At 36.3% G+C, this 13079-nt stretch overlaps 1 protein-coding gene across 2 annotated transcripts in view; it reads left to right on the top strand.

Moving 5' to 3' along the window:
* Positions 1-13079, top strand: part of ZZZ3 (zinc finger ZZ-type containing 3) — a 56595-nt gene that overhangs the window by 38538 nt on the left and 4978 nt on the right. The window contains exons 4-10 of one of the 2 annotated variants that reach the window (XM_066325078.1): positions 2641-2779; positions 4167-4314; positions 4399-4514; positions 4813-4884; positions 5061-5162; positions 6147-6242; positions 10290-10442. In XM_066325078.1, coding sequence (XP_066181175.1) covers positions 2641-2779; positions 4167-4314; positions 4399-4514; positions 4813-4884; positions 5061-5162; positions 6147-6242; positions 10290-10442 — 826 coding nt within the window. Of the gene's footprint in view, positions 1-2640; positions 2780-4166; positions 4315-4395; positions 4515-4812; positions 4885-5060; positions 5163-6146; positions 6243-10289; positions 10443-13079 lie in introns of both variants that reach the window. The other variant, XM_066325077.1, reaches the window with a different exon arrangement.

Genomic DNA, 13079 nt, shown 5'->3' with positions numbered 1-13079 from the left:
TAATTTTTTTTTCCCAGGCAATGACTGATCCCAAAATCCCCATTTTTGTGTATTTCAGTACTTTTGATACTCACTTGATAAAACTGGAGTCTTATTCTGGGGCTTCAGAATATATTATTTCATCAGAACTGAATATGGAAGATAAATTTAATGGCTCCAAGTTCATCTGTATCTTAGTAGAGGATTGAAAAAGTGCTGGGAAACCTTTTAGTCTGAACAGTTGGTTCAAAAACCCCTTTTCTCCAATTATAATGCTAATCTGTAGCCACAGATCAGTATCTTGTGGCATGTTTTTTGAATGATCCTGACATTCTTGTAATTGTACTTAATTCCATGAAGACCAGTTCAGTGCAGTCACATGAACGTTTTAATGAGGGAAGTAAGTGAAGTTAAATATTCTTGGGTTTGTGTTATTTTTCCCCAAATGTAAATTCATCTCTTCCATTCAGACTAAATTATTTAAGGCTCCCTCATTAAGATGATTTCTTTCTTCGCTTTACATATGTGAATCATCATTGAATTATTGCTTCATTTTAATCTCCATCATTTGGTTGCTTTTTACTTTTATGTATTTACATGTTTTAAATGAAATTGTTACCTTTTTTTCAATTTCATTTAGAAAATCAATTGCTTAAATACAGTTTGAACAAATGAAGTAAAATGGCTCAAGAAAAAAATTGTTAAATACCTGCCTTTTTCTTAGGCAGGTATTTGTGCCTGCTGCTGAGCCTTTGTTACTGTGGCTCTGTTAACAGAAGTTTGAGCGCCTTCTGATGGAAGCAGGCTTTTTGTTGTCCAGGCTAAATCCTCTCCCCAGGTATCCTTAAGCTCTTCTGTGTTGTTCCAGCTGCATCTCCATGAGGGCGTTGGCATCCTGCCTGTTTGATTTCCCTGGAGCCTGCAGGGCTCAGAGGTGTTGCCAGCCCCTGAGCTCACCTGTGCTGTGTGCAGGGTCTGAGTAGAGATCTTCATCCACAGCCGATGGCTCCTGCGAGCCTGGAACTGCCTGAGCTGTGCTGTTGTCTCAGGCCAGTTCTGATCTGCTGTCACCACTTTTGTAAGCTGTTGCTGGAGTTAGTTTTTCACCTGCTGAAGAGCAGCCACATTAGTTATCTTGCTTTATGCAGAGTTATTTTGATTAGAAGAAATTGGAATACTTTCCCACTAGTGAAAATATTCAGTACTGTTCAATATTAATGGCCTATTAAACAAGCATTTCAGGTCTTGGTTCCATGTAAACCTGTGCAGACAAATGTACAAAGTAATAAATTCATAACAGAATCTTGTCCTATTGTTTTTAAACAAGGTCAATATTTTAGTTTCAAACTTCAGAAAGTCAAGCTATATTTTGTTTGTAAATGTTACATTTGAGTGGTAAGAAAATTGCTTTTTCTCATGGAGAGGCAGAAGTTTAATGTCCAGGAAGAAATTTAACTATTTGAAGGTACAAAGCCTGTATTTTGCCTTGAGACTGTTTACTTCCGTCCCCTTAAAGCCTTACCCAATTATTAGTGCAGTCAATTGAACAACTTGAATTACCTCAGTAACCTCTGGATGTAGTACACATGGCATTCATTGTGCCAGGCTTCTCTTTATTTTAACAATAAGGGAACAGAAAGAAAATTTACTGAAATACTGCAGTAGTGAACAGCTCTTACCTGATTTTAGTATGTGTGTTTTGTGCTGAACTAAATTACAGTTGTTACATTAAATGTCAGAAAACATTGTCCTGAAGAAAGTTAATACATAATAATTTGCAACAACGGGGGCCATGTAGCTACTGGATTTCAGAAACTGAAGTGGGCAACTGTAACTTTAAAGCTAACAAAAGGTAATGAATGTAGTTAACTGTTTTTTAAAGGCTGTGTTAAAATGTCATATGACTTCCTGAGTCTGACTTAGCTTTATGAAGAACAGTTTGGAAATCACACATTACTGGGTATGGGCATGACAGTCCCATCAGTGACGCTCAAGTGTGTCTGTTAAATAGACACTCCAAACTGTGTGTGAATCTGGGGTGGCACATTTGAGGGAATGCTGACATTTTCATTCAGCTTCTTTATTCTTAGGGGAATCTGGTTTGAATTGATTTTGCAAATTACTTCTTCCTGAGTTGTTACATTTCAAAAATGATTCTCATGTTCTGCTCTAAAGTGGGGCTTCTACAAAACGTTGCGTTTCTAAACCATTCCTGTCCAGTGTTTGGATAGTGGAGTGAAATGTTAAAATTCTGTGGTAGCCACTTTTATTGGGGTAGAAGGACGCTGATATTGAAGTGGAAGAGAAATTAGCTCATTTTGTTTGTGGTATTTTTAACTTTGTAAGCAAGGTCTGTTGGTTACAGCTATTGAGAATATGGATTGTCCCTGATACCATATTGTTTCAGCTGCTATAGAATTTATGTTTAAAGGAAACCACTGGAGAGTTAAATACATTTTCCCTTATGGGTTTATATAAATTCATATAGTTTTAAAATAAATTTAATATATTTTCACTGTAAATCAGTAAAAATGTTTATGAAATGGTTGAGATAAGCTTTGAAATCTGGAAGGTTCTGGTAGGTAACCATGGCTAGTGTTTAGGTGGGGGGTGTCACTTTTAAAGGCAAATGCAGTGAGATGTTTTCCTTTGTCTCTGTAGTTATCAGAGACTGTTACAGACGATTGCTGTACTCGAGGCTCAACGTACTCAAGCAGTTCAAGACCTTGAAAGTTTAGGCAGACACCAGAGAGAAGCACTGAAAGATCCTATTGGATTTGTGGAAAGACTCCAGAAGAAGGTATTTCTGTGGACTTTTCCTAAGTCTTACTTGGAATTTTTTTTTTAATAACCAGTAATTCAGCATCTGTAGAAATTGAAGAATAGATATATATACTTGCATAAAAATTACGAGCTTAAAATCTTTTCACTGCTGAGCAAAACTAGCTCTTTGCTTTCTTACTAGATCTGTAAGACATAGGTCTTCAATGATTTTATCAGATGTGCTTCATTTCCTTTTTTTTTTTGGTATGTAGAAATGTAATTGTTAAATTTCTAATTACAGTGTAGGTATTTTATGACAACTTGAAGTCTACAGGTGACTGGAAGTATCAGATCAAAAAATTCTAATCTTTCACATTTGAGAAATGAAATATTGTGCTTTGGGTGAATTTGGTAGGGAAAGTTCAAACAGCAGGAAATGTCTATACTCCAAACCCAAAGTGAACTCTAGAAAACATACCTGAGTTACACATACAGAATAGAATATTGTCTGATAGAGGAGAATCCATTTCTATAAGGAAACATTTTCTTTTCTAGCTTTAAAAAACCCTGTAGTAATGGGAGTACTGAAAAACATGTTTTCAGCTTGAATCCTATATTGCTGCAGCATCTACCACTGGCAAACAGTTACCTTCTAGAGTGATAGTAACATGTATTTCAGTGACAAGTGAAGTTATGGTTCTCTTTTCCTTGGTCTGTAGACATCTGGGTCACATGTAAGCCCCTTGGTTTTAGTAGTTGTCTTTCTTCTAAGTTTCTAGATGAGTTAATAACATCCATGATTTAAAGAGTGTTGCATTTGATAGTCATTTTATGGGGAAATACTAATGAGTTTGAAGCACTCTGGTGTATTTTTGTCCAAAAAGGACCAAAGGAGTGGTAATCTGGCAGTTGACCTTTAAATAAAGAGGTGAGCTTAGCAGCAGTTTTATTCTAGGCAGAAGACAACAAAAATCAGTGCAAAACAGGCATAGATTTCTCTGATGGGAGGAGTTGAGGTATCAGGTGATGAAACTCTGAATCTTTTGAGTTCCTGGGTTAAGAAGGGTGCACACCCTGAGATAATAGTGTGTTTAATAAAGGACAGTCAGAAACATGTTATTGAAGTGTCAAACACCTGATTTCAGCTGTGAAATACACACTTCAAAGTTTTATGCTCAATAAGCCATCATTGACCGTGCCGCTGCATATTTTATATGCACTGTTGTGTATAATTCTTGAAAGATCTCACCTTCTCTTTAAAAATACTGTGCTGCATGGCACTTCAGAAATTCTGGTTTTCCATTCTTCTGTCAAATAAAAAGCAGTGTTGGGTTTTGGAGCATTTCAGTATTTGTAGGTTTTGGCTTGGATTTAAAGGGATTGCATTAAATACTGCTTTTTACTTTTCATTCTTATTTTTTCAGGTTGATATGGGTCTTCCATTTCCTCAGAGAGTTGTTCAGCTCCCTGAGATTGCCTGGGACCAATACACCACTAGCCTTGGAAACTTTGAGAGAGAATTCAAGAACCGAAAACGTAACAGTAGGAGAGTGAAGCTGATTTTTGACAAAGGTAAAAGAAAGTGGGCATATGTTACAAGAAAGAAATGACCAGTGTGGAAGTTGAATAATTACTCCTTTGTGTTGCTTACAGTAGGTATCCCTGCAAGACCAAAAAGTCCTTTGGATCCCAAGAAGGATGGAGAGTCTGTTTCGTACTCTGTCTTGCCTTTAAGTGATGGTCCAGAAGGTTCCACAAACAGTCGTCCACAGGTAATTGTTCAAAAGGAAGGAAAAAAAATTACAAAGTAGTAATTTTGAAATTTCTTTTCCTCTTCTAAGTAAGGAATGTGAATATCTTAACTGCTGTCTCAGATGTTTGTGTTGGTGATGACATGCCATTCCTGTACTCAAATCCCAGAACTAAACTTTGGTTTAGGCAAATTTTGTTTTAAGTCTCATGCTTTGGTTTGGTTTTGGTTTAACTTAAGTAGGATGAGGGTTCAAATCAATTATCCTACATATAGTTTTTCTGAACACATGTTCCCTTTTATGTCCTGTATTTGAGCAGATGATAAGAGGACGACTTTGCGATGAGACCAAACCTGAAACTTTTAACCAGCTGTGGACTGTGGAGGAGCAGGTAACAGGAAACTCTTCAGTTCTGTAGCTGTGGCAACATACATGGGCATAAAAGCAAATTGTGTAATAATGTTTATAGCACTTGGGAGATCAGAGTCACAGATATTTAGATATTTGACAACTCATACCTATACATACTAGGAAAAATGTATTTATTCCTTGTTGCTGTTGATTTAGAAAAAGCTCGAGCAATTGCTTTTGAAGTATCCTCCAGAGGAGGTAGAGTCCCGACGGTGGCAGAAGATAGCAGATGAATTGGGAAATAGAACAGCAAAGCAGGTAACGTGTAAAACATTTTGAAAAGTAATCCCTTATCTTCTCTTCATTTTTTTTTAAAATATCAGTAAAGGAAATTTAGTGTAGTTTCAGTAATCACTTCGTCTTAGGAATGTAACGGCAGGGCCTGCATTTCACCAATAAAAACATGACTTTTACCTGGATCTCAAACACAGAATGTTAAATGTCCCCCAAAGCCCATGGCAAGGTTGCCAAACCAATTTGTTCATTAGATCTTGGCAGCATGAATTTAATTGTATACAGCAAGTGTAGTGACACCAACTGTGCTCAGACTGAGTTATACTGTAGCGCCAAATTTCCTGCACCTCAGTACTGCACAATGGGCAGACATGTAAATATCATAGACTGAGGAAGGACACAGATGAGGAGATACCAAGTACTTCTGCATCTGACCTGTTGGAATTTTTCCCCTAAAATGACAGAATTTCTTCATTTTGACCAGAAATAAAAAACGTTGGAGTCCTGTGTTTACAGTATTTTAATTTCTTTTATTTCATTTGTGTGCTTTCAGATAAAACTATTAAGTGCTTCAGTATACTGGATTACCTCATTTCTGCTCATATCTATATTTCTCCACATCTCAAAAAATAGACATGCTTACCTATTTCATAGATGGAGACCTACTTTCTGTGTGCCAACTATGGATAGCATATCTGGCATTGTTAAGAATGAGTTTAGCTGCAGCAGGAAGCAAACTACTTAAGTTCTTTCTATCACAATTTTTGCAAGATCTTCTGCCTATGTTTAAAGAAGGGTAATTTTTTCTCAGAAAGCTGTCAAAACATCTGGAAATCGTACAAATGCAGCACTGCAAGATAAGTACCAGTTTGAGTAGTCACAAAGTAGAATCCACAGGATTTCTTTTCCTGATATTCTGAACCAGTATAGAAATCTAGCAAAACTTTGGAGTGAAGACCAGTTACATTTCATTTGACATTGATTTGTTGCCTGTTGGTTTTTTTCTAGGTTGCCAGTAGAGTGCAGAAATATTTTATTAAACTGACTAAGGCTGGTATTCCAGTTCCAGGAAGAACACCAAACTTATATTTATATTCCAAAAAGGTGAGACAGTGTTACAGAATCCCTTGTTTCTTTTTGCATTTTTGTGCAATTTGAGTTGGAATCATTACTATTTTTAATACATTAATTAAGTTACTTAATGAAATAATCTTTTTCTTGTGCCAGTAGCACTATGGAGTGAATTGGATGTTAATTTTGGTTTCACCTTGGCAGCTCTTGGGAACATGAAGTGCTCAGATTGCAGGCTGTACTGGCAGGGTAGAGTGATGGTCTTGGGGTACTTCTTCCTCATTTGTAAGTTTACTGTAACTGATCAGGAAGTGATAATGCAAACCCTGTTGGAAGAAGATAAGGAGCCCTATAATTCATGTTGTACAGTAATCTTCTAATTAATAAAACCATAGAAAATTATGTCTACCTGAGCATGCCGATTTAATTCTAGCATAGGCTTAAGAGTGAAATGTCTTAAGCTGAAATGTTAAAATATGGTGCTTTTCGGATCTTGGAATGGATGAGAAAAAAGAATATGGTCCCAATCTTAATTTACAAAAGCAAAGACTAAATTTATGTGCAGATCAGTCACATATTTTGATTTAAATAATCCTTAAGGTGCTCTTGGGTACTAATAAGTCCTGTAGACAGTGAAAGAGGACAGTCTTGTGTTTCATGGGAGTTTTATTTGTTGGGTTTGGGGTTTTTTTTTATTTCCTCAGTATTTACAAAACTTCTTCAAAACCCCTTACAGTGGCATTTTGTGGAGTAACAGTACTGGTTTGCATCCAGGTGTTTTCTGACAAACAATAGAGTAAACATTCCATTGATTCTACAAAAAGGCAGATTTGCAGATTTCTTTGAAAGGTTGGAAACAAAAGTTACTGTCCTTGGGTTGATGCAAAGGTCTACCACAGTTTGTGTGTGATTTTTAAAGTATTACACCCCCTTAGTTGTCTCCTGGTGGTCTCTAAAGTTGCTGCAAACAAAAAGTGCTTGTACTGGAGCCTTTCCAGTTTGCCATCCATCATGGTAATACCTTTTACTTTCACCAGGGTTTTAATCTACTATTGTGCTCTATTGACAGAGGCAAGGAAGGTGCAGACATGACTGTCTGCCACCTTGTCTATTGGAAAAGTGCTTTCTGGCAGAAGAATCAAAAGACCAGCTGTAAGCAGTGATACCTTAAATGCTGTGGAGATTCATCTGTCAGAATTCCAAATGACTTACACAGTTGGGGCTAATTTCTGTAGTATAAAATACTGTGAGGCTGATTTCAAGAGGTGTTGAAAATTATAATTGAGTTCTTTATGTCACTCTACCACTTAAAATTACTTTGATCACGCCTTTTGTTCTTTCCTGTTAATTTTGTTTGGAAAGACCATCATTACAGAGTGTGTGTAATGCTGTCAGCAGATCACTGTATTTGATAAGCACTTGGTCAGTTGATGTGGGACATTTTAACTGTATTTTTCACTAATTTGAACAGTGGTCACACTGTGGACAAACACGGTATAATCAAGAGTGAAACATATTTTCTATAAAATTTGTAACAATCTCATATTGCAAGAATAGTGGTCCCATCATACAGATTTTTCTTAGGCTTCTATCTCGAACAAATCCAATACTTAAATCAATTTTTACAGTGTGATTCGCATCGTTATTGCCAGGTCGTAAGAGTCAGGTCATTCTGTCCTGGTTTGTATTAAGCAACATCCCTGTGTTATATTTGCATCCTGTGTAAGAAATACAGCAGATGAAGAAGTGAAACAAATAGTGTATGTGGAGAAACTGAGCTCTGGGCCTGTTAACAGAGCTGTCTGCTTAGGGCACAGATTGACAGCGCCATACCAGGTCAGTTACTCCCGGGTCTACAGTGAAGATAAAATGTGGCAGAAAGGAAACGCGAGGGCTGTTGGAAGCCTGGGTCATGCCTGTCCTACTTTTGATACTGAGTAACTGTACCTGCAGTGTGTCTGCTTTATTGCCTGTAATAGAATGTGAACACTGGATGCTAACACTTACAGCACATAGCTATGGGAAAATAAGAAACATAGATATAGCTAATGGAAAGATTCGTGTCAAAGGGGATGTTTCACAAGAAAATACTTGCATTTCTCTATGGGGATTGTTCAGGATGCTTTTTTAAAATGGTTACTGGAGAGGTAGAAGCCTGTTCAGTTTTTGAACATCTTGTTGGTTACCTTGTATATCTACTCCTATGACATGTATCTCTTCTAACTAATGGTACAGGAAATTAAGCAGCATGTGTCAGTTTCTTTTCCTGTATAACCATTACCTACTGCTGATGAAAATAAAACTGGATCAGAGATTTAGGACTCTAGTATTCAGTTCTTCAATTATGGCTTATCATTTTCAGTTTAATCCTTATATAATATCATTAGTGTGTCTGCGTTTAAGCTTAATCTAGAGATATATTTCCCACAGGGAAAATGATCTTTAACTGTCTGCTTTTAAGTAGTATTTTAGTTCATTCTTCACCAAAGGAAGAGAATTCAAATGCTCAGTTCAATTTATAGGTCACAGCAGTGCTGCTGTATAAGCATAGGCACAGTTTTCTTTTCCTGACTCCAGATCTAGTATTGAATGCAGATCTGTTTTCTGTTAACAGAAAATGTAAATCAGTATTTCAGCTCAGGCTGAGATACCATCTATACATGGACCTATTTTAGAGAGGTTTGAAATATCGAGGGAAACCATAAAAGCACCAAAACACAGGTAGCTGGTGATTATAAGGCAGAAAGTGGAAAAATTCAACACAATAGGTATAGTACATTAGTCTTTTGCACTGTAGTAGCTCTGCACATCCAGAGGTACCACCTTCCAGTTATTTCTACAAGCGTCATCTCTTCCATTAAGACCAAACAAAGCTAATCTCAATTCCTCCTGGTACTTCTGTCTGCATAGATGCATTCCATCTAAATCATTTGTGTCATCTATGCCTTCCCTTTTTAAACTGTGCACAACTGTAAAATTAGGCTTCATCCCTCTTTAGAGATTGAATCCATCTTTAGAGATAAAGGGTTGTACTATAATATTACAGGTTTGTAACTGATACAGGAACCTTTTGGGATAAAAGCTCTTGCTAGAAAAGGAGAAAGTACTAACTATTGCAAGTATTCCTTTTGCTTTAGCTGTATCAGCAGCTAGATACTGTGTAAAACAATCCTCTCATTTCTGATTGTTAGAGAAAACACTTTTCATGCTTACATTTTTCATTCACACTGTAGGGGTTTTTTAAGTCAAGGAATGTAAGCTTTGACATTAAATATCAAAATGCTGGTCTGGAATGTAGCTAAGTAAGGGGCTGAGTCAGTTTCATCCACCTCAAATTCTTCTTTTTGATATTTAACATTCTCCCACCGGGGAATAAGTGATGGGGGCTGAGTGCCTTTAAGTAACCTCTTTTAAAACATACACCTTCAGACAGCATTAAAGCTGAAACTTTCTAGATGTGCAGTAATGGAGTAATTTATTCCATCTAATGTTTTTTAGATTCCTTTTCCATGCAGTGGCAATGAAAGCTTTTAGAGAGCAGTTCTTTCTAACTCTTAGAATCCTCTTTTTATTGCAGTGAATTGCTTTATCTTTCCTGTACCAGGACAATAGGTCTAGACTAGTTTTTCTCCTAGAGCACAAATATAAGAAGTTGATAAGTGTCAAGTGTGAACCTTTTGGCTCTTAGACCTGTGTGAAATTACTTCCTTGCTTTGTCTCATATACCGCTGGAAGTTTTTTTCTATTTTTGCTCTCTGGTCCTCAGTCTTCAAAACTGTAGCAGCCTTACTTTCTGTTTTACTCCTGCTGTCAGCCTCACTTGATTAGATGGTTGGGGGTTTATGGTAGGGGCTCTTCCTTTTACCAAAGTATTGCACTGTTCATTGGATTCCACCTGTTATGGGGGAGAAGAGCTCCAGCAGTGGGAGGCCATGATACAGAGATATAAATATAAGTATTTGGAATCATCATAGATTAATTAGTGCAAAAGAACAAACTCTAGGCAAGGTTTTATCAATGAGGATTATTTAAATAATAGCCAAGGAATGTTTTTAAAAATATACCATTTTTTCACTGTAGTCATCAAGTAGACGGCAACATCCTTTAAATAAACATCTTTTCAAACCTTCAACTTTCATGACATCTCATGAACCTCCAGTTTATATGGATGAAGATGATGACAGATGCAGTTTTCACAGCCATATGGATACTGCAGCAGAAGAGGAAGTATCGGTATGTCATTTAAATTAGTCAGAGAATGTCTTGCTTGCTGTCACTTTGACTTTGTTTAGTGTTTAGAGGATTAGGCATCTTCACCATTAGATGCCATCAAGTAAGTATTAAACTGTAATAAGATTTATGAGCCTTTTTGAACTATAAATGCAGCATTAATATAACAGCCTCCAATAGCAAAGAATTTAGACCAAATCAGGAAGGAAGTCTGTAAGTCATAAATAGTTTTGTCCTGAAATACCTCGAAGAAGTTTTAGTTGCGTATTTTTACTAACTGATCTGGCATGAGAGAGGTTTGAAAATCATGTAGATGATATAGTTGGGATTCTGGTTAAAGATGTGTTTCTCAAAGGTTATGTAGAGCCCTGGTAAAATTCAAATGCTCTTGGCATCATTAATTTTTTTTATCATCTACTGGCTGAATTAATTAGAATTTTGTAAAATCTGCTTCAAAGTGTGAACTGAGTGAATTGTCAATCAACAAGCATATTTATGTATTCTTAGAGGCAAATTATAGTAGACCTCCTAACCCAGTGAATTGCTACATCATGGAGTGTGCTACTTTCCTATTTTATCATATGCAATAATGCAATAAGAATTTGGACATATGTTGTTCCCATTTCCATACAGAATTGTAGAGGGACTATATCCTCCTGCTTGGGAGCTGGGCAAGTTTCACAGCTGGTGTGAATCACTGTGGTTTAATTTTTATTTTTTTTTTTTGTGAGCCTAGTGACATGTTGTGTGTGAAAACCTTGTTGCATAACATGAGCATGGAGGCCACCCACTCTAAGTCCATTCATTTTCTTTACTGACTTTTTTTACCTGCACTGCATAGTCTTCCTTAATTATTACATGTACTTATCTATTTCCCAGTCATAAACCCCATCTTTACTCATGTTCTGTATTCTTTCTGTGATGGTCTTTCAGCACATTCACAGACATTTCTGATAACTTTTCATATTCCAGTACGAATCTTAAAAGGCCTGAAAAGCAAAATGCATATTAGAAGAGATGCAATGCAGTTGGTTTTGAGTTACCATGCTTTTGTTCTGTATTGTTTTTAAATACATATTTTCTAATTGTTCTGAACAGTTTTTGGAAGCATTTTTGTTTTGCCATGGTGCCCTAACTCATACTTAATGTGGGTACCATAAACCAACTGGGATTTATTTTTATAAAGACAGAAACTGCAGTTCCACATTTTTGCAGTGATAATAGTGGTCATGTGCCACGCACACAGAGACTTTTTTTTTTGATTTGACATAACCTTTTCTTTCTTCACTAAAGTAACATTTCCAGATAGATAGAGTTTCAATAAGGTAGAAAGACACAGGGGAGCTCAGTTATCAAAAAGATCCCCATAATCAGTACAAAATAATAGCAGTTTGGAAGTGAAAAGGGATTGTAAACTACATTCAAGATCAATGTACAGGATTCTGTTCTAGTGTTAAAAGTCAGAGCTCACAGTAACAGTCACTGTCTTGGAGAAAAATACTTTGTGTCATTTAGCAGAAGAAAAGCAGTGCAGCAGGAAAGTCAGGTTTTCTTTGATTTCACAGTGGAATTACCACATGCTTTTCCTGTGTAAATACAAAAAAATTTTGCCTGATTATTGCCGGTTATAACTATTCCTGAAAATTGTATTTTGGTATAAACAAGTTATTTTCAAGTGAAGACCCATGATTCCTAACATAGTTAATTTACTTTTCAGTTACAATTTCTTAATTTTATCAGTAGTCTAATTATTCTAGAACACTGCTATTGACTATTCCAGAATGAATTATCCACCCAGGGAGCTATTAAAGCCTACTTTATTCAGTAGATAGTTATTTTGTGATGGGCAGGTTTTCTCAGAAAAACTTTGGAGATTTGCACAGAAGGTGAATCCCTGTTTCATATTAAAGAGAATATAGCTTATCACTATACAACTGAATTGTGTCATTTAACCATGAATTTTCTGATAGTTTGCAGTCTAGTCCTTTATATAGGTTCATAATTGCAATTAAATTATTGATAAGGTTTTTCAGAATGTAGTAAAACCTCTTTCCCTCACTTGCTTTAATAAACATACTAAATAATACAGAATCTTCAATCTTCACAGATTCATAAAAAGAAATAGAAATTACACATTCAGGCTACATGAGAAGAATTTTAATCACTATCTTGTAGTTTTAGTTGTTTTCTCTACCTGAAGGTTCCTGTCAGTGTAGGATTTGAAAACTGCTCTACATCAGTAAAGACCTGTCATCTTTGAAAACAGGTGACGTCTACCAACTACAGCTTCTACAATAAAATCACCTTGAAATGAGCATCTGAACTAGAATTAGAGCTTCTGTCCTTTCATAACAAAGCCTCAGCCTTTGTTGAAGGAAACTGTGTGAGAAAAAACCAGAACTCTCAGGTCTTTGAAAAAGAGAACCTGTATTTGTAGTACTTCTCTGGCAAAGATGTCTGCACTGGCCTGTAGGGAGACAAACTGCTTCATAATTTATGAAAGAACAGCAGTCTGTTTCTATCAGCTGTTAAGAGACAGTAAAGGGATAAAGGGAATTGGATAACTCTCAAAGTTCTACTCTTTCAGTCATGGCATGCTGCTTCTCAGTGCATTTTATTCTTACCAATAAAGGTGAGAAG

The sequence above is a fragment of the Sylvia atricapilla genome, chromosome 9 (assembly GCF_009819655.1).
Source record: "Sylvia atricapilla isolate bSylAtr1 chromosome 9, bSylAtr1.pri, whole genome shotgun sequence".
Classification (NCBI taxonomy): domain Eukaryota; kingdom Metazoa; phylum Chordata; class Aves; order Passeriformes; family Sylviidae; genus Sylvia; species Sylvia atricapilla.
Note: the sequence above shows the minus strand (reverse complement) of the source record. Positions and strands in the feature narration are given on the sequence as shown.